This window comes from Protopterus annectens, chromosome 13.part0, assembly GCF_019279795.1.
Source record: "Protopterus annectens isolate FY-2018-M chromosome 13.part0, PAN1.0, whole genome shotgun sequence".
Lineage (NCBI taxonomy): Eukaryota > Metazoa > Chordata > Ceratodontiformes > Protopteridae > Protopterus > Protopterus annectens.
The window spans coordinates 221490164-221510567 of NC_056747.1; the positions used below are offsets into that span (position 1 = coordinate 221490164).

Genomic DNA, 20404 nt, shown 5'->3' on the forward strand with positions numbered 1-20404 from the left:
TTTCCAGGTCAAGCCCATCCAGGCTTCATGGTCCAGATAAGAGTCCTTACTTCACATAAATGTGTTGAGGTTTTGTGCAGTGCTTCTTCCCTTGCAAGCCATCCACAGTGTTGTCCATGGCAACCCTTAGAAGTGTATATGGACTACATACAGTAGTATGGTATTTCAACAGGCAAGGAGGCACTTACTCCTTCTGAAGGTGTAGAATTGTGGTATAGCCCACAACTTCTTTTTGTTAGCAAATTAATTTTCTCTTAGGCTGTGTAGAAGCCTACTGCTACCACATGAATGGTCTCTACAGCAGAAAAGAACAATAGAATTTTCAGAAGATAACAGTCTGTGATAAATCACCATCAAACATAAAAATGCCAGACTTTCTGCTGTCTCACTCCAAAAGACAAGAACAAGGTAAGGGATACAATGTTGCAGTATTTGATCCAAGGCCTTTTCTTTTGTTACCCACCTTCTCCTGACATACTGAAAACTATTCAATAAGCCCAAATTTGAAGTCCAAGCTGATTCCAGGGGCACCATATTAGACCAAACAGATATGGTTTCCACTGCTGCTGGCAAACACTCTAGAAAGGCCCCTCTGTATTCAATTTGAGGGCCTAGTCTCTCACCTCTCAGGAATATCTCACCCAGACATCACTGCCGTCAAAGTGTCTATATGTGTTTCTAATCTTAACTAGAGCCAACAACCCTAAGTTCACATGTACAATGAGAGAGATTTTAACCTCTTCACAGAAACACACTACTGGGAAAATTTACAAGGAAGAATGGAAGAGGTTTGTACACTAGGTAGCCAGGAAAAAAAAACAGAAACTAAAACTGACACCCATAGGACAAGACTTTATGTACATGGCAGAGCTTTTCAGTCAGGGTCTATGTTACTCCACCATAACTTTTTAATCATGTTCTTAGTTAATTCATCATTAAGGTCCATTTGACTGCCATCTTTGACTTTCACCAAGGCCAACACTTATCCTTCTTAGTTGCTGCAAGACTCCGTAGATTATTTCAAAAATGTACCTTTTACTAAAGGCCATCATTAAGAAATCCAGTGCCATCTTGGAGCTGATACTTCATTTTGAGGGTGCTGGCAATACCTCATTTGAGCTTACTGCCAAGGCAAGCCTAACATATTTGACATAGAAGACTAGCTTCCTTCTTAAAATATTGGCTAGTAATATATCAAAACTTCAAGCCCTGTAAATAAATCCCCCATACCTGACCTTTCATATAGAGAAGGTAATACTTAAGAAAAAAAACCTCTTTCATGCCCAAAGTAGCAACTGATGCCAATATGAACTGGTCCATCAGTGTTTCAGTTTTCTTTTGTAAAACAGAGATGAGTACCTCTGCCATTGTATGGATATCTGCAAAAGTCTTGCATTCTTTATCACTGAGAACTAACAAAATTATGCGAGAGATCTCTTGAATATGTTTAATCTAAATTGGTTAAGCACTTTCATCCACTATTGAATGGACTTTATCAAAACTACCATATCACATTTAAATAATGTGTCTAACATGATGTACTTATCACACGACTGTAACATTTTTCAAGCTAAAAAGAATTAAAGTTTAAGTTCTGATGATTACAATACGAGTTTGGAAATCATTAATGAAAGTGAAGGTACTCTAAATTTGAGTTTGGAAGGCAATTTTTATATTTTTAATTACTGCAGTTTACAACTGACTGATATTCACTGAAAGCTCTTCAAAAATGTGGTTCTCATTTGTTCCTTTGCATAGGACAGGCATTTCTAAAGTCTTAATTGACTTATACGTGACAGTTTAACTTGGCTTTAATGTTTGATTCTGTTTCGGAAAATGAATGTCATTAAGAACTTTTTTATAAGAAAGAATTGTTATATTCCAATACAAAATCCTTTTGTTAGTGTTTCTGAATAACTGTGTGAATGTGAATTTAGAAATTTATGTATGATCAATAGAAAGATGGACAGGAGGTTTGGAAGTTTCATAAAATAAATGTTTTAGATTAATGAAACCAGACAAAAGGGCAGGGTTAAAGATTATGGATACCATAGATTATTTTAACTAGAATGACTGAATTATTAGAAGATAGCCTGCTTTATAGGACTGCTTCAGGCAATGAAGTACATGCTGCATATGACAAAATATGGTGTCTGTTAAAGGATTTATTAATGCAACAATATATTGATAAGATTTTTTTTTTTATTTGTGGAACATCCAGTCATTCCAGCAATATTTGAATACTGAAACACCATAAAACATTCAGTCTTAATATCAGGTACTATTTCAGAGCCTTTGTCAGTATTTGTTGACAAAAAAAACTAAAAAAAATATTTTCAGTGAATATCCGCACATTTTAAAAATTTGTGGCACTTCCTTGAAAACATTGTTAATCTTCAGTTTTCTGAAGATTTGATTTTAGTATCAGCAGACATTAAAGATTTGTAGTCAGTGGTACCACACACACTGGGTATGGAGTGGCTTATGAATATTACTAATATGTACAGGAAGTTAAATAATTGTGATGTTAGAGTGAAACTTTTATGGAACTTACATAAAGTAGCAATTTTATGTAATTTGACGGTCAGTATTTCCAACAAAAGAATGGAGTAGCTCTGGAGGCACCCTCTGTCCTCATTTTTGCTTATTTGCTTCTTCTGTACTGGAAATTTTAATTTATTTTTAGTACTAGGTTCATGCAAAAATTGTATCATATTTACATTATCAAGATGACACTTGTATTATTTAGAACAGCAACATTAATAAAATTGACACTTTTTTTTAGTTACCTTGATAGTAGTACAGCATTTTTTTAAAGTGTCATGTGAGTTGTCTGGTCCTAAGATTATTTTTTTTTATATGTTACTGATATGGAAAGAAAATAAGTTTGTCTAATATTGAAAAAAGACCTTAAATGCATATTTACATTTCCAAAGTTGTCACTCTTTTAATCAGAAGATAAGTCTTGTAAATGGACAAATTGTTATACTTTTTAGACATACATCAGTTGATTCTGAATATGAAGCATAAATAGAGAATTTTTAAGATGATGATATTATTGGAAAGGAAGTATTCAGGAGATTTGTTAGATAATGTGAGTTTGGAAATTAGAGAAGAATGACTAGATTTAAGCCTATTTTTGCCTTCAGCAAAAAGTCTTTTTCAACACGTACTAAAAACTTGTCTAAAATGTTACAGCAGGTTCTAAGGTAGTATGCTATTTAATGTTTGAAGTTCTGAGTAGTGTGCCAGTAACTACTGAAGGAAATGATACAAGATGGAGAAAGATGTATTTGCTGGGCAGTGGGCTGGCAAATTCTATAGGACCTGTGGTTTTAGACTACTAAAAATTGGATTCTAAACTGCTGGGGCCACACACAGGTACTAAATGTGTGTGCTATATGGTGCCAGTGGCAATATGCTGAATATTCTACTGTAACATTACAGGGGCAATAAACGTTCCAAAGCTGGAGCCAATGGAAGCAGCATGTTTGCCTAAGAACATTTTGAGGTAGAGAAATAAGCTCATTTTCAGATTTTTAATATAAACTTTTAAATTAACTTACAAAAATTCAGATTCTTAGTTTTGAGTATAAAGGAAACATTTACTAATTATGCTCTTATTTAACACATTGTAATCAGCAATACATATAGTGTATAAAGCATCATATAAATATAAGACCATACAATAAACTGCAACTTGTTTTACACAGTAGAGATAATAGCCAGTGTTACAACTTTTCTTTACAAATAAATAGATTAAAAAAATAAGAAGGGACATTTACCTTCCATGAGAGAGATAGTCCAGTATGCAATGTGGTAGAGACATTAACTGTGAATGTAAAATACAGAAGTGGAGGGGCCATTTCTCACTATTTGCCCCTAATTTGTTACTGCTATACTGCACATACAGTGGTTGTAATTAATTAATTAATATTAGAAGTGGCATTTGTTTGACTGCATATGCAGAAATTAGTGTTGAACTACTTATTCAAGAACAAATGTAAGAAGAACAGTTTATACAGGAAGTAAATTACAGTGAATTACTTGAGCAGCTGGCTAGTTAGCTTTTCACATAATACAGATAAATCAGGCTGCATTTAAGAGACCTTTAGGGAGTGCAGAAGGATTCCTGGAATTTTGTCTATTACAGCCCACATGACCTAAAACACTGATGTCCTAAACTCAGCTTGATACACTCATTTTCCTTATGCTAAGCTGTTATTCCTCATGCATGTGCTTAACCTTCATATGGATTGGATTGGCCTACCCTAATTGCCAGCTAGCCTGTGGCATGCATGTTTTCAGAGTCTTGGCACATTAACATTTTTAGAGTTGGTGCAGTTGGGGGGGGGGGGTTAGTTATGAAAAAAAAACACAAGCATTTTGCAGTTAGAGGGTCCTCTCCATACTAGTCATATTCAGTGTAAACAACATACTTGTAGTGACTTATTCAGCTCACTTCTTTGGAGATGCTGACATAGACTCTATAGAGTCCCCTTTATAGCTGTTCTGTGCTGATGCTGTCTGGATTTGTAGGCATGATACAAGACAGGTTTGCTTATCCATTGCACCTAAGGAAAGTACCCCCCCCCACATGGTCCCTAAACGACTTAGGCCTGCTCAAGAACCTGAAATGGCTCACCAGTACTTCATCTACAGCCAGTAATGATGGTACATTCAGAAAAGCTACTCTCAGACATGCCGTATATTTTGTGAACTCCCATAATCATTAGCAAAGGAGTAGTAATGGATTTTCCATCCTGGTTTGCTGTTAACTGCTAAAATACTTTTTATTCAGGCTACTGAAATACTAGTGATCCATGTCCTCAGCTCTGAGAAATACTCCAGCTGTCTAAATTGGAGAACTTACCTTATCCATAGTACTTTACATGGATTATGAAAATGTCAGTGTTTCATAAAATGGCAATCCAAAATTCTGTCTAGCGCAAGAGGTTAAATTCAAACAGCTTTTCTAAACAGTTCAAATTTAAAATAATCAGTTTGTAAAGTACATATGCAACATCATTCCATGGTTGTACTCTGTTATTCACAAAACTTCAGTTTGGCTTCTTCAAACTTTGACTGCAAAAAAAAATACAGTAACCTTCAGAAATCAGTCTACTTTTTCGTGTTTCTTTGCTTGGCAGTGGTTGTCTGAGCAAGATGGACTAATAGTCATCCTGGAAAAAATAGGTGGTTGTGTAGTTCATTTTTCATCTGTTCCTGAGAGGGTCATAGAGAACTAGCTTGGTGAAGCATGTTTCCATTGAAGACTTCCTGCCTTTGGTGTCAATACTGTACCTCATAGACTGTTGCTTTCTTGTCACCAGAGCCAGTCACAATGACTTTGTCGTCAATAGAGATATCACAGCTGAGAACAGAGGCAGTCTCTTTAGACTAAAGAGAGAGAGAAAGGGAGGGAAGAAATATTAGTGTGTGTCATGAGTCAGTCATCATGAAACCTCTGTCATTTGCAAAAGCACATCATACAGCTGCTGTTGTACTTCTGTTCATATCCTTTTGAAATCCACAGCTAAAATGTGGTGGTTCTTTGTCATAAAATATGGTAACATTCATAGAAAGAAATGCCAGCTACCAAAGGAGGATTCCATCACCAAATGACCAAAAAAAAAAAAAAAAAAACACTCCAGAAAAATGAACAAAGCACGATTATAGTTTTAAGTCTCCAAACAAAACTAAAAATAAATAAATACTAATTAAATTAAGCCTTTCATGGAAAGACACAGTAACTACCAGGAAAACTGTCTTTTTCACTCAGCACACTTCATCTCATAGACATACACTGGCCCCAAAGCAGCATAATGAGAACGTCCACATATACGTGAAATGATGTGATAAAGAGCACTCTAGCCCTACATAGTGGTATGATGCATGCAATAACATGCATGCTCATTACCAGCACTCATTGTCCATGACAAAATTCACAGCAAAAATGGTGCTATTAAAGAAACACCCTTTCTTTAAATAAATTCACTGTATTACACCAAGAGGTAAGGCTACTTACTTCAGTGAAATGTATTTCTCATGGTTTTGTCTTTCAGTATAAACTTCTACAGTTGGGGGTTTATCATACATTAGCCAGATTTGAGCATTATGTATTTAAGTGCAAACTGCAATAATACTCTTGTCAAAGTAGTAGCTCTGTTGGACACTTTGGGAGAAAAAGAATATAAAATCAGTGAATTTATGGTAACTTTTTGTGCTCCTCATCCCACTTAACTCTGTTTATGCACCGCACTGTACATCTGACACTCGCTACGCAGAAGGTTGTGATGCAGTAAAAGCAAAAGCTGGTGACTGGTTAATATTTAATAAAAAAAAGGGATCTTTAGACTACTTGAGAGAGAGAGAGAGAGCTTAGCATGGAACCAAGACAGGAATGAGAAAGTAGCAGGCAGATTATTGGCCATAACAAAAATAGGTGGTGAAGATGCATATTGACAGTCTAACACTGTGATCTTCAAAATTGTGAAAAATTAAACACTAATAGGGAAAATGAATGCAAATTCTGAGGTTGTCTCCATACTCAGCCACTAACTTGAGTGTTGGTATGTGGAACACACAATTTACAGTAGGAATGTGACATCACCATATGTCAGTGGGATAAAACTGCCCTGCAAAACATCTTAAAAGTGTCACAACAAGGTTTAGTATTTGCTGTTTTTGTCAAGATCAGAGTTGAATTTTCCAAGTTTCAGGCCTTCGTGTCTGGTCCTGCACTTCCAAAAAGGTGCCACAGATGGACAGTTTCACACACTTTTCAGATGGAACTTATTGTGCCTTCTTGTAGTGAAATGCAAAAAGAAAAATGCATGCATCCTGATACAGCTGCAGCAGTTATTCTGCCTTTTTCTCAGAATGGGGCTGTCAGGCTAATGTGTTTCCTATGATTAGCTTTCCTGGGAAACAGGAGCAAGTCAGGAAGGATGGAGAGGCTTATGATCAAGTCTCATAACTGCCAGTAAGTGACAACTGAGGTTGTCACTCATCCTATCCAATTCCTGTCTAGCAGCTAATGTCCATTACCATTAGGGTGACTGCAAAATAGCCCAACTAACAAACTAAAACAAAGAGTGAGAAGATCACACAGAAAAACCAACCCTGCATTTGCCCTAATGGTAATGGACATCAGCTGGGTATAACAGCCCCGTGTTTCTTATGCTTAGTCAAACACTCTGTATGTGCTCTGATGATGAGGTCATAAGTCTGAAATATGCATATCCACAGCTAGTGAGGTTTGGCTTTATTGGCCTGAAATTGTCCACTGAAACGACTTAAAAAGAAATAAGTCATGGGCATTCAGAATTGCCATATAGCTGAAATGCCTGACATTCATAAGGGTCATTTGCATATATCCCATGATACAAGAGGTTTGAGGTGTCATTCAGCGGAGATTGTAGACTTCATATCCTTCAGAAAATGTATGCTAATGCAAATCCTGTTATTCTAGCAAGTTTATAAGAGTAATACTTAAAATGTGCCCCTATTTTTCATCTTTTGTTTTCCCATCATGTCAAGTTTTATCTAGATTTCTTGCGCTAAGAGGTTGAGAGGTATGTGGGATTTAAAACATCTGTTTATTGGTGTAGCTTCGTTTGTTGTGAATATTTCACCTTATGAATTATATACTCTTATATGTTAATGCTATCTTCTCCACCTAGTGTTGAAATTCAACTATGGTGCAGATATTTAGATTGTTTGATTATCACACAGGTAACTTCTCAGCTTAATTCTTGTTCCAGTTAATATGGGCAATGTTTATCAAGTTTTTATATAGCCTGAAGAAAAATATAGAATGCATCCAAAGCTAAACTAAGAGAGAGATGGAAAGATGTTTTTCTAACTGGCAAAAGGAAGAGTGTATGATACAAAAATAACATACGCATTTGTGGTAATTGTTTTTGTATCTTTAAAAAAGTCTGCTTAATTTTGAAAGAAACATTGTATTGTCACTAATACTACAATATTTTACTTGGCCTACCTAAACAGCAAAAACATAGTTTAATGCTAACAAATGTTGACAGGTTTGTACTTAATTTTGTTGTGTTTATTAACTGCAAAGGTCAGTTAGCAAGAATTGTCATCCTTTTAGGGAAGGCGGACATGGGGCATATACCAACAATGGGAAGATTACACACATCACATTCCTGAAGAGGTAAAACATTTTAAGAAAAAGTCTAGAACTTGTTAATCATTTGGTTAGCTACCAAAATACTAGGTTTGTTAATTGTAAGTTGCCAATGAGGTGAAACACTTAATGCAAGACTTTAATGCTTGAAAAGCTTTTTGAACAGAACAGTAAGTAGTTTGAAATACGAAACTTGAATCGAACCAATAGTACTCAAAAAGGTGTGGATAAATAGTTACCCAGTAATTGGTGCCATATCTTTCAACTGTACAGATTTTTGAGAATGCTCACATTTTTGGTCTGTTTCTCATATAACTGTCTTTTGATGGGAAATCATTGGCATATTATTGAGGGTTGAAGTCAGAAAATAATCACAGAGATTTGAATGTCAGACTTTGTCCCCTTCAGAAAATTCATGCTAATGCAAAACCTGTTATTCTATCAATTTTCTAAGTCTGTAAGAGCAATATTTAAAAAGTGTCCCCATTTTTGGGCCTTTGTCCTATTACTGATGTCTCTGTCCAGATTTCTTGCTCTAAAAAGTTGAGAGGTATGATTGGTGCAGAGGGTAAAGGCTATCTGCTGTAGTTCAAACAAGATTGATCGTCACAAAGGGAAACTGACTAGGCTTAAATGATCTGAAAAAGGCAGCTATCCTAGAACATATAGATGAACTTATGAACCTATATTTCTAAAAACTGAACAAGTTAAATTGACCCTTTTACTAAGTGGCATTCAAAGTTGGGAAAATTAAAACCACCAAATTCTTTAGGTGCTGTGAGTTTAGCAGAAGTGATTTTAATATGTTTAGTGCATCAGATGAATTACTTATTTCAAAGTGAATTATATGAAGAACATGGTTAGGAAGGAACGTTGTGACAAGAAGAACTAATAAACAAGAAATGAGTAAAGATCACTATCTTCCCTATATTAATTTTAGAAATTAAGGAAATATTTGGGTTGTCTATCTTGATAAGAAGTATTCCAACAGATTTACACATTCTTTACATGTAATCTTTGTTATTTTGAGAAAATAATGTTGTTGTGTCTTTTGGCTTTTCTCAGTTAGGGGTCGCCACAGCAGAACTCCGGTCCGCTAATGATTGGCAGTAGATTTTTACATGCCGAGTTGCCAGCTCTGACGCACAGCCTTCAACGAAGGTATGCCCATTCACGCATGTCTCCACACAGAAGACGCTCTAGCTGAGAATCGAACAGGACGTCTATCTGTGAGGCGACAATGCTACCACAGCACCACCACCGCAGTTATTTTAAGAAAATGTAATGCCTGTATATTTTAAGTTTTGGTTGATATCTTAATTTCAGAGAAGGGTTAAACACAGCTTAAGTATCAAAAAGGGAAACAGGATATTCCAAGTTAGGTTTACATTTAGAAAATGTAGCGCCTTAAAATCTAGGAAGGTAATTTGTGGGGTTTTGAAAATAGATAAAAATATCATCAGCAAATGTCACAAAAGATAAAGTGATACTGATTAACAATGTGCATACTGGATTTGGAATAATGACAGATTAATGGTTTAATATGCAGGTTAAATAAGTATGGGTAACACTTTTAATTACAATCAGTTTAGACAGACGGTTATAACAGACAGGATTAACAGTAACGTGTTTTGATGCTATTTATAAAAACATCAAGTAAACCAAATTTACTAAGGACCTTAAAAAGAAAAGTGTAGCTAACCTTTTTAAAAGCTTTGAAGACACTAGCTGTAATCAATCTTTATATTTTGTATATCTCCCTAAGAATGAATAAAGAATCCAGGGTTAAAGCCTGATGAAATATTTGCCTATCCAGGGTAAATCTCTGACTAAAATAGAGAAACTGACAGTGACATAGTATGTTTAATGCAACATGTATTGATACTTTTGACTGTGGTTTTGTAAACATGGGATATCTGTATGCTCACCATCAAGCTCAGAAGACTGGAAAGTGTCTAATGAGATACTTTGTGGAATGGAAGAGTGTGTGTGTGCGCGTGCGCATACATATGCACATGTATGTAGGATATGGCAGAGGTTCAAGCTGCCTTTACAGAGGAAGTGTTAGTTAATCTCATTTTAGAGGCATGGTGATACCTCTCAACCTCTTAGAGCAAAAAATTTGGACAAAGCCTAAAATGATGGGGAGACAAATTGGGACAGATTTTAAATATTGCTCTTACAAACTTAGAAAGCTGATAGAGTAATAGGCTTTGCATTAGCATGAATTTTCTGAAAGATGTGGAGTCAAGCTCAAATGTTTGTCATTATTTAATGACTTCAATCCTCAGCTATTTGCCAAAAAAGCACAGATTTTAGGAAGGACACACCAAAATTATGAGGCGAAAATCTGTACAGTTGAGAGGTATTTGATGAATGAGGTATGACACTGAGGCTTGTGGTCCTTTGCTGTGTTACAAAATGTTGAGGGGACGGGGAGGAAAGTATCTCAGAGGGCTTGTAGTTCAAGCATGTATATATATATCTTTGTAGTTTTACTGATGTGAGCACACTCAAGCCTACATTTAGTTTCATTTAATACTGGCTACCTGGTGTTAATTTATGTGTCACACGTGTAGTCTGTAGCTAAGTGGTTAAATAGAAGTCTCTGATGCATTCCTGCAAGTTACTGATGACTAAGTGCAGAATGTATTCTCTTTTTTTTTTCTTTTTTGAGATAGTAATTCAAAACTGGAGATTTTAATCTAGTGTAAACCTTACCAAACATTAAGTGGTAATACATTTTGCTCTTTTCTCCTGTTTCTATGTTAAACACTTAATACCAAAATACTTTTGTTTGCTGATTGAAGTTATGTCTACACAATCCTTTTTCTCAAAAAAAAAACAAAAACTAAATCTAGCACAAAAAGTCCATCTGATCTAGGATTATTTTCACATAACTGCACCACCTTGTGCCTTTAAACTGGAACTGTTGTACATAGCTGTACTGGTACTATTTCTATTTGTTAAATACTAATTTGCTGACAGCATCTGCAGAGATGAAAAATATATTCTCTCTCATTATACTGTTTTTGGTGTTGTGAAGATTACTGCATTCAGTTATTTTACTAACCCTAAAACTGCACTATCTGCAGAATTAGTATAATTAAATATGGAAGTGAAGGGTGAAGCCCTCCCTGCATATGGGGGTTCTAGTCTCCACAAGTAACAATGTTTTTATTTTTGTTTACTCTTTGTTGATGTCCTGTTCTTGATTTTGTGGATGTGAGAATATTGGATGCTAATAAACAAATCTTCAACAATCATTTATTCATGTATACCCAAGTTTTTTTTTTTGGGGAAATTTACTTACTTCTATATGACTGACGTATTTGCGTCAACATCATACTTTTGGCTGTCCTGCATAATTGTCTCATACTTTTGCCCCTGTTTGGAAACCTGAAAATATATCCCCCTAGAGTGTGCAGTACAGCCTGGATGATGGAGACAACATTCTGCTTATTAGCTAATAAGGCATCCTCCTTAATGTTAAAGCAAGTAGAACTGACTTGACAGTTGGTTTACATAGGATTATAGATGCTGTTAAAGGTGGAAAGTTAAGTTTGTTGTTCTGTAAAATGACTCAGGACAGCTAAGAAAGTTCCTGAAGGAGAATGGATACATCATTATGACTTATGGTTAATGAGCTAATATGCTGTAATGACTTGGATTTTCTCTGGGAGAACAGAGTATCGAAACAACAAAAGGCAGAAATGTTAGGCAGTGGTATACAGAGCCAAAAACCCAGATCTGTTTTTAATCTTATTAACAGCAAGTTTTGTTTTTTTTTTTGTAACAATGCTTAAATAACCCATGCTAGACTGTATTCCCAACATGTTTTTAGTACAAAAAGGAGAGAGTGAAAAGTAAATCTGATAAGTATCAAAGAAGTGGCATTGTCTAAAAAATGAGTTCAAAATGAAGTAGAGAAGAAAAAAGTTTCATTGATCCCCCTATCCCTGAATTAACATTTATTTATATGCAGTGCATAGAATGTGCTGTTATCCTCTGATATTCGGAAAAAAGACAAGCCAGTTAAGTGTCAGAATGGCACACGACCCAACTTTAACAAATGTTAAGTATCCCCTACAAAAGTATCTGCATGTACTGACTAGCAAATGACAGTGGCAGAAGAAAACATTTGTTTCTTTCTGCTGTCCATACCCTTAACATGTTCCTATCTTCCTGTAAAAAAAAAAAAAAAAAAAAAATTTAACAGAGTTGATAGAATAACAGACGTGTTTTGCCTGCATAATCTGAAGAAGGCTAACACTGAAACTCAAATATATATAATTATTTAGTGACTTCAAGCCTCAGTGGTTTGTTTGAAATCCACATATTTTATGAGGAACAGACTACAAACTGAATGTCCTGTGAAAATCTAATATTGAGAGCTACAGCGGTATGTATAAATGTAACAGACTGTACCTCTCTGACAGTGCTCACGGCTTTGAAAGCCATGAAAACAGTGTATGTCATGTAGTCCAATCTCGCCTACATTCTTACCCGTGGGTTCGGAGCCGAACCTCGGCTCCGACTCGGCCATACTATAGCTCGAAGTCTTTCAATTGGCTGGGCTAAGATAGTATCCCATACTGCACTGCTCCCTTTCCCCAGATCTCGTTTGCCGCTCGTATAGTTCGGACATGGTCTCTCTCTTGGCTGTGGCTAAGTATCACTTTTGTCTTTATTGACAGTTTTTTGCTTCAAAAAAAAAAAAAGCTATTTTCATATCTGTGTGTACTGGTCTAATATTTGGTGTAACTTTTTTCTGGTATTATTGTCTTTTGTGGTGTCCTGCTAACTGTTTCCCCTATGGGCTAGGCCCGTTTCAGTTAGAGGACCTAGTCCGCCCCTTCTTCTGTGTTGTTTGTTAGTAGGTACCTATCCCTCAGGCTAAGACCGTTTAAGTTAGAGGACCTAGTCTTTTCCTTGTGTTCTTGTTGAGACCGATTAAGTTAGAGGTCTTTTGTACTTGTCTGTTGGTTTTGCTTAGTTCCTGCACTTTATATATTAACGGTTGATCGTTATTAACAGTTGGTGTTTTCTCTCATTATGTCTAAGGCTATGGAAGAGCATAAGCCCTCGGGCTTTAAGAAATGTACTAAATGTGGTTATAAGATGTCTATCACAGATGGACACACTATGTTTATTGTCTGGGGACTATTCACCTCCAGGAATCTTGTACTTTTTGCTATGCATTTAGCCCGCGTGTTCTTCAGGAGAGGAAGAACAAACTAATTTTGAAAGGGCTTTTGAAACCCTCCTTCAAGGAGGATTTGGGAAGGGCTTCTAGCTTCAAGTCCTCTCCCTCTAAGAGTAAAACTTCTAAGGCTAAAAAGCGTTCTCCGGCTCCATCTGTATCCTCGGAGCCTCCGTAGAAAGTAGTGAAATCTACTGTGGCATCCTCGGCTCCATTTCCTCAGAGCCGCAGGAAGTTAGTGTATTGATTGAATCTGCTTCGGCTCCAAGTCCCTCGGGGCCGGTCTCCAAATTTTAGGCCGGTCTCTCCTCCTCATAGGTCTCGTTCGGAGAGGAGACCTAGATCTCTTTCCTTATCATGTTCATCGTGTTACCCTGCTGCAGTCATCACACTTGGGTTATCCTGTCGTCAGGCGGTCCCGCAGTCGGCCGGAATTCCAAAGTCTTGGTCCGGCGTCGGTTGCTGTCGCCTCTTCCCTGACGTCAGTGCGCCAGGGGTATATATAATGCAACCGATGCCATTTTCTTCAGTCTTTCTTGCCGTGCGGTGCCCGAAGCAGAAGCAGTTCGCAAGTGCTGGTCGGCCGACTCCTGAGATTTTCAAATGCGAATTTCAGACCGAAGTCTTCTATAAAGCTAAGTACCCCATTGGGAAAACTTTTCTTGCCTCAGACCGATGTCAGAAAAAGTTAACGATTGTATTTCTTGTGGGAAGCAAATACCTCATAAGGATTTTCATTCTTATTGCATACCTTGCCTAGGCCCAAACCACGATGTCACTACTTGTCAGTTTCGTGCTAGGTTTAATAAACGTACTATTAAAGACGCTTTGATTTCGCACGACACTACTTCGGTAGGAAATTTAACTACACCATGCCGTCAGAGCAACTGACTACCGGCGTGCACAAAAAAACGCAAGGATAAGGACAAGACAGCCCAGGCCTAAGCCAGATTCCGAGGCCTCGGCTGATTCCGAGGCCTCTGGTTCTCCAGTCCTCAGTGAGGCTCTGACGCAGCCCCTGACTACAGCAGATCTGGAACCCGAGACCGCTACGGAATTTTTGGCAGAATGCAGCAGGCCAACACAGCCATTTAGTTCAGGCCCTTCCGACGACTTTGCGACAAAGGACGTCGGTGCTACAGAAATGCCATCGGTTTCTGAAGGCGTTTTCAGACCGACGATTCTCACCATTAAAACATTTTCTAAGACGACTCCTACTAAATCAAAAAGGACTGCACTTCAGTCTCCTGTTCAAGGCCCCATGCCTAAGAAACAGATGCTCAAAATGGCTGAAGATTTGATTTCTTTAATCAGGGGTTCCCAGCCCCCTCCTGACAAAAGGCCTAGACAAGAGGAAGATTATGCATCCTCTGAACAAGTGTCCATTTCTTCAGACTCCTCTGAGGACCAAGATTACTCCTTCTCTCCTTATGAAGATTCTGATGCTGAGGACTCTATTCCCTCAGCTTCTCCTCCTGAAGACTACTCCTTTGGGGAAACTTTACACACTATGAGGGAACATTTTCACTGGGAAGGACAGGACTACTCTGACTCAAAGAAAAGGCTCAGAGAGTTTCTTTTACTCCCCCAACACAGACCACTTGCCATCCCACCAGTTTTTGGACATTGTGGATGATGTTTACTTAGAATCCAGTTTGAACCCAGACTCTCTCCCTCCTGCTCCGGCTAAGCCTGATAGATACTATAGAGTGCCTGATTCCCACAAATTTCTTTACAAAAGCCCTGTAGCTGATCCAGAGACTATTTCCCAGGGTCCCAAGGGGACTAAGGCTTCTATGGCTAAAAACCCAGTTCCTTCTGAGAGGGATTCCAGAGCACTGGACAGGTGGGGGAATAAGGTTTACACCTCTGCCACACTAGCTATGAGGGCACTGAATTGCCAATTTCACATGCTTAAGTATCAGCAATTCCTAATCTCTCAGTTAAAACAAAGAATAGCCACTCTCCCTCAACAATCAGAATTGAAAGAAGTACAGGATCTGTTGCACGCCACTGAGCAGGTGGGCAAACATACCTTACAATGTGGGTTTGATTCTCTGGAGGCCTCCTGCAGAGCAGCTGTCACTGGGTCTGTTATACATAGGCATGCTTGGTTAAAGGAACAAACTCTGCCTGATCATGTTAAAGCAAAACTACTAGATGCTCCCTTACAGCAGGATGTTCTTTTTGGAGTTAAAGCAGAAGAAGTTTTAAAGAAAATGGAGGATAAGGCAAAATCTATGCAGACAGTCAAATATTTCCTACAGGTACAACCCCCTCGCTTCAGCAGAAACTGGCCAACAAAAAATTGGTCCTTTCCAGCTACTGACAGACCGCAGAGAGGTAAATACAGACGCCCAAGGGGCAGAGGACAACCACAAGCCCAGTATAAACCTCGACAATGGGGCACTACAGCACAGAAGGGAGGAGAAGACAGGTCTCAATCCACCAGAAGGCAAACTCAGTGACTTTCACCTCATCTGGCCAAGCAGTATTCTCTTGGCAGCCCCCTTGGGGGGAAAACTAGCACTTTTTGCAGACAGCTGGCACACTGTCACAAAGGACAAATGGGTCCTAGACATAATTTTACGAGGATACAGATTCCACTTTCACACCTTGCTAATGAAAAGAGGAATGCCAAACTTGCCACAAAATCAATGGGCAGAGGCACAAAAGCAAGTTACAGCTCTCATGGACATGAGAGCCATTCAACTGGTACCTACTCGAGAGCAAGGCCAAGGATTTTACTCAAGACTCTTTCTAGTTCCCAGAAAGGACAATGCCTGGAGACCAATTCTGGACCTTTCAATTCTAAACACTTACTTACAAGTACCCAAATTCAAGATGCTAACACTACAGCAGCTACTTCCCATGTTGGACAAGGAAGCATGGCTAGTAACGTTGGACCTCAAGGAGGCATACCTGCATGTCCCTATCACACAAAGTTGCAGAAGATACCTCCGTTTCATTGCAGGTTCAACCCATTATCAATTCTCTGCACTGCCCTTTGGCTTACCTACTGTGCCCAGAGTCTTCACAAAATGCCTGGCACCAGTAATTGCATACTGCAGACAAAGAGGAATTCAAATATATCCATACCTGGACAACTGCCTCATCCAAGCAGAAAGCAAATACATTCTCTTACATCATCTGGCCTTTATAAAGCATCTACTAAACTGCCTGGGGTACACAGTAAACGAAAAGAAGTCAAATCTAGTACCCTCACAACAAATGACATTCCTGGGTGCCAGCTTGAATACAACGGCCCAGAAGGCTTATCTAACGCCAGACAAGCAACTACAACTGACTCAATATTTCAAGACAATGGCAACAAAGACCCAATTAACTGCAAGAAAAATTCTGCAGGCCTTGGGCTTCATGGCATCTTGCATACTAATAATACCATTTGCAAAGCTGCATATGAGGAAATTACAGTGGTACCTAAAAAGCGTATGGTCTCAACACAGCCACAGCTTGGACACAATGATATCCCTCATTCCCTGCCTTCAACAGGAATTTCTATGGTGGTCACAGGCATGTCACCTCAACAAGGGTCAGCCTTTCACCTTGCCTCCAGCCAGACAAACTATCACAACAGATTCTTCAGATTACGCCTGGGGGCACACATGGCAGGGCAATGCATTCAAGGCCTATGGACTGCAGATCAAAGAAATCTGCACATAAATCAAAAAGAAATGCTAGCTGTACAGAAAGCTCTGACAGCCTTCAAGGATCTATTACATCCAGGACAACTTGCAATAAAGACGGACAATACCACAGTAATGTGGTACATAAACAAGCAAGGGGGTACACATTCCTACCCTCTATGCAGGCAAGCAATGATCTTATGGAACACAGCTCTAGCTTACCAAGTTCAGTTACAAGCTCAATTCCTGCCAGGACAGAACAACATATTGGCAGACGACCTCAGCAGACACATCAAGGATCCCCACGAGTGGAAACTAGATCCACAAATATTTGCAATGATAACTCAAAAATGGGGCCTTCCAGACATAGACCTGTTTGCCAGTCCTCAAAACTATCAACTAACAAAATTTTGTACAAGGACATTTCACCATCAAGCTTGGAAAGTGGACGCACTCTCTTTCAGTTGGAAAAACCTGACAGTATATGCCTTCCCTCCATTGCCTCTCCTCACAAAGGTTCCTTCTGAAAGTCAAAAAGGAGAGGCCACGACTGATTCTCATAGCCCCAGACTGGCCACGCCAGCACTGGTACCCGCTACTGAGAAATATGGCCCACAGCCCACCATGGATATTGTCTCAAACCCCCCATTTGCTCACACAACAAAACAATCAGATTCTACACAGCCAGCTCAAAACTTTAAATCTGGCTGAATGGCAAATCTACTAAACATCCAATCAGCTCCTCTTTCCCAAGCAGTTCTGGATGTTATTCTGGAAGCCAGGAGGCCAAGCACCAGGAAGGCTTATTCGGACAAATGGAAAAGGTTTTGTGCCTGGAACCAAGCTAAAGGCCAAGACACAATTCAGCCTCACATGTCTCACATTCTACAGTATTTAGCTGAGATGTTGCACAAAGGACTTCCTTTTTCCTCCATTAAATTCCATGCTTCAGCTATTTCAGCTCACTACAACACGGATCCACCTTTATTTTCACATCCTCTTCTAAGGCAGTTCCTCAGAGGGGCAAAAAACATTAGACCACCCAGGAGAGCTTCTACACCAACATGGGACCTCAATTTTGTTCTGGAAAAACTAACGTTACCTCCCTTTGAACCAGCTTTTTCTGCAGATCTTCAGTTCCTATCATGGAAGACTGCCCTGCTGCTAGCAATAACTTCAGCTAGAAGAGTCTCAGAGCTACAGGCACTAATGGCAGTGGAACCTTTCCTCATTTTTCATCAAGACAGAGTTTCTCTACGAACTAATCCTTCCTTTATGCCTAAGGTGGTTTCCAGTGTGGCTTTAACTCATTAACTCCGACTACCGTCTCATGGCGCCTCTGTGCTTAACACCGAGCATGCTGTGAGACGGTAGGAAATGCATATGGTTACACCCGAGTGCCTTCTCCTAGTGCTAGTGACTTTGCTTGCATATTCTAACTCCGCTTGTGAAAATTAAGTTGAAAAAGTAACTGAACTTTGTCAGTTACCTTGTCAACTTAAGTTTCAGAGTGGAGTTTCATGTTGTTCATGTGTAACTTTACTGAGAAAATCGGCTTGCAAACCACCCTGTATTTTCCTCCCAACAACAAGCCAATTTAGGTTGCATTTCATCAAGGAACAAGTGTTAGCCAATCGGAGTCACCTATTTAAACACCTCCACCCCCTCCCCCGACTGTGTTCCTTCCAAATAAATAGAGGGTCTTAGAGTTGATATTCCCTTTGCTTTTCTGCACTGTGAGCACTTTACTTCTACATTCCTTTGCTTATCGTGCCGTTCCGGTAGTGTCACGGTCTCCAAAGAAAAAGCTGAAACCGAGAGTCATTGGTTTTTCACCTCCGAGCCTGCCCAATTCTTCATTATGATAAGATAGTCTAATTATACAGCTGCCGTCCGTTTGTTTTTCTCATGCTGTGGTTGTCCGGTTATAGACTGGCAGAATTGATATCCTGTCTACATTAGCTACTAGGCATAACTTTTGCTATAACGGTTGTACAAGCAGTATGACTTTATTCAGAAAGTTCGCTTACTAAAATGTTTACGGATACATGCATTAAAATATTTTGTGATGTATTCATTACATTTGTAGCAGAGATGCAGAAAGCTAGAGCTGTAACACTGCATATTTTACATAAATCGCCAGTACTGTGTCTATGGTCAGCCAGGGTTGAAACGGAGCCCTAAGGCAAACAGGTCAGTGGTGCTCTCCCCTATCTAGTAAGAAGCCCTACTTATTCGTGTCTTGGCGTGATTGCAAGTATTCAATACATCCTTGTAAACCTTCAAGCTAACTGTGCTGTTTCTCATTTAGCTGTAAACCATGTACATTTTTTTTTTCTTGCGCATCAAAAATTTATTAACGGTTACAACTGTGTTCCTCATCAAGGTAAGGCCTTAAAGCTCGGTGACTCCTCGTCTAAGTGTTTTGGGGATGTGTACTTTAGCTGCACCCTATGGTCTTTTAAAATGCATATTGCTTTGGTGGAGGATAAACGAGTTGCTGACATATCAAACTTTGGACCAGTAAACACAACCTCAGTCGAGTGAATTTTTCCATACTAAGTCAAGATGCAGTAAGGAAAAGCAGGTACTCAGTTTTTCCATTGTATGGTGAAAAGGTCAGTAGGTAGTTTCCGATGGCAAACTGAAAAGGCAGTTTTGTTGCAGCGGTAATAGGTGATTGCAGCACTGATTTTGCATTTAAATGCATTATGAACTTTCGGCAGCTCTACTGTGTTATGGTAGTATGTGTTTAATGGCAATATTTTCTTAGGAGAAGCTGGTTACAGTGGTTTCAGTCTTCTGCTGGATAGGTCAGATGTGGTGTAAAATAAGCTGTTCAAAAGTGCTGCCATGCCTTGTCATTATCTGTTCTGATTGTGATTTCATGCGCATTGACATTTATATTTTCATGGTTATGTGATTCGCTTGCACTTGAAAGCAGGTAAAGAGACGCACCACTGTTTCAGAAATTGTGGCCTTGATGTATTAATGACCACTTTTATCTTAGTGTTGCCCAGTTCTGCCTTTATCTTGCGCTGCTGTCGATAGGCATACCCCTTGTCTTTTGCAACCCGTCGTGTACAGAATATTTTACTGGGTCATGTTTGTGATATGTAAAAGTAATGTATTGTAAGAGTTTTCATGAATGCTTCTCTTGATATGCTGCAAAGCACTTCCATTGAATTGCCGGAGAGGGGGCAGACTGTGTCTCAAATTCAGGTCTGATGTGGATGTACAATATGTAGGAATGGTGAAACTGTCTCACCAGTTATGAGTGATGTTTGAGCCTAATCTGGAAATTACAAGAGCCAGTTTTTTTTTTAAAGATAGAATTTTCTAACATAAATACAAGACTTGATATCATAGTATTAGATCAGTCATTTGGGATACAGCATGAAC

At 38.7% G+C, this 20404-nt stretch overlaps 1 protein-coding gene across 4 annotated transcripts in view; it reads right to left on the bottom strand.

Annotated features, from left to right (window-relative positions):
* Positions 1-3591: 3591 nt before the first annotated feature.
* LOC122787177 (transducin-like enhancer protein 4) overlaps positions 3592-20404 on the bottom strand; it is a 728148-nt gene continuing 711335 nt past the window's right edge. For all 4 annotated transcript variants that reach the window (XM_044053755.1, XM_044053754.1, XM_044053756.1 and 1 more), the window contains one exon: positions 3592-5400. In XM_044053755.1, the coding sequence (XP_043909690.1) occupies positions 5293-5400 (108 nt within the window). In that variant the 3' untranslated portion in view covers positions 3592-5292. The remainder of the gene's footprint in view (positions 5401-20404) is intronic.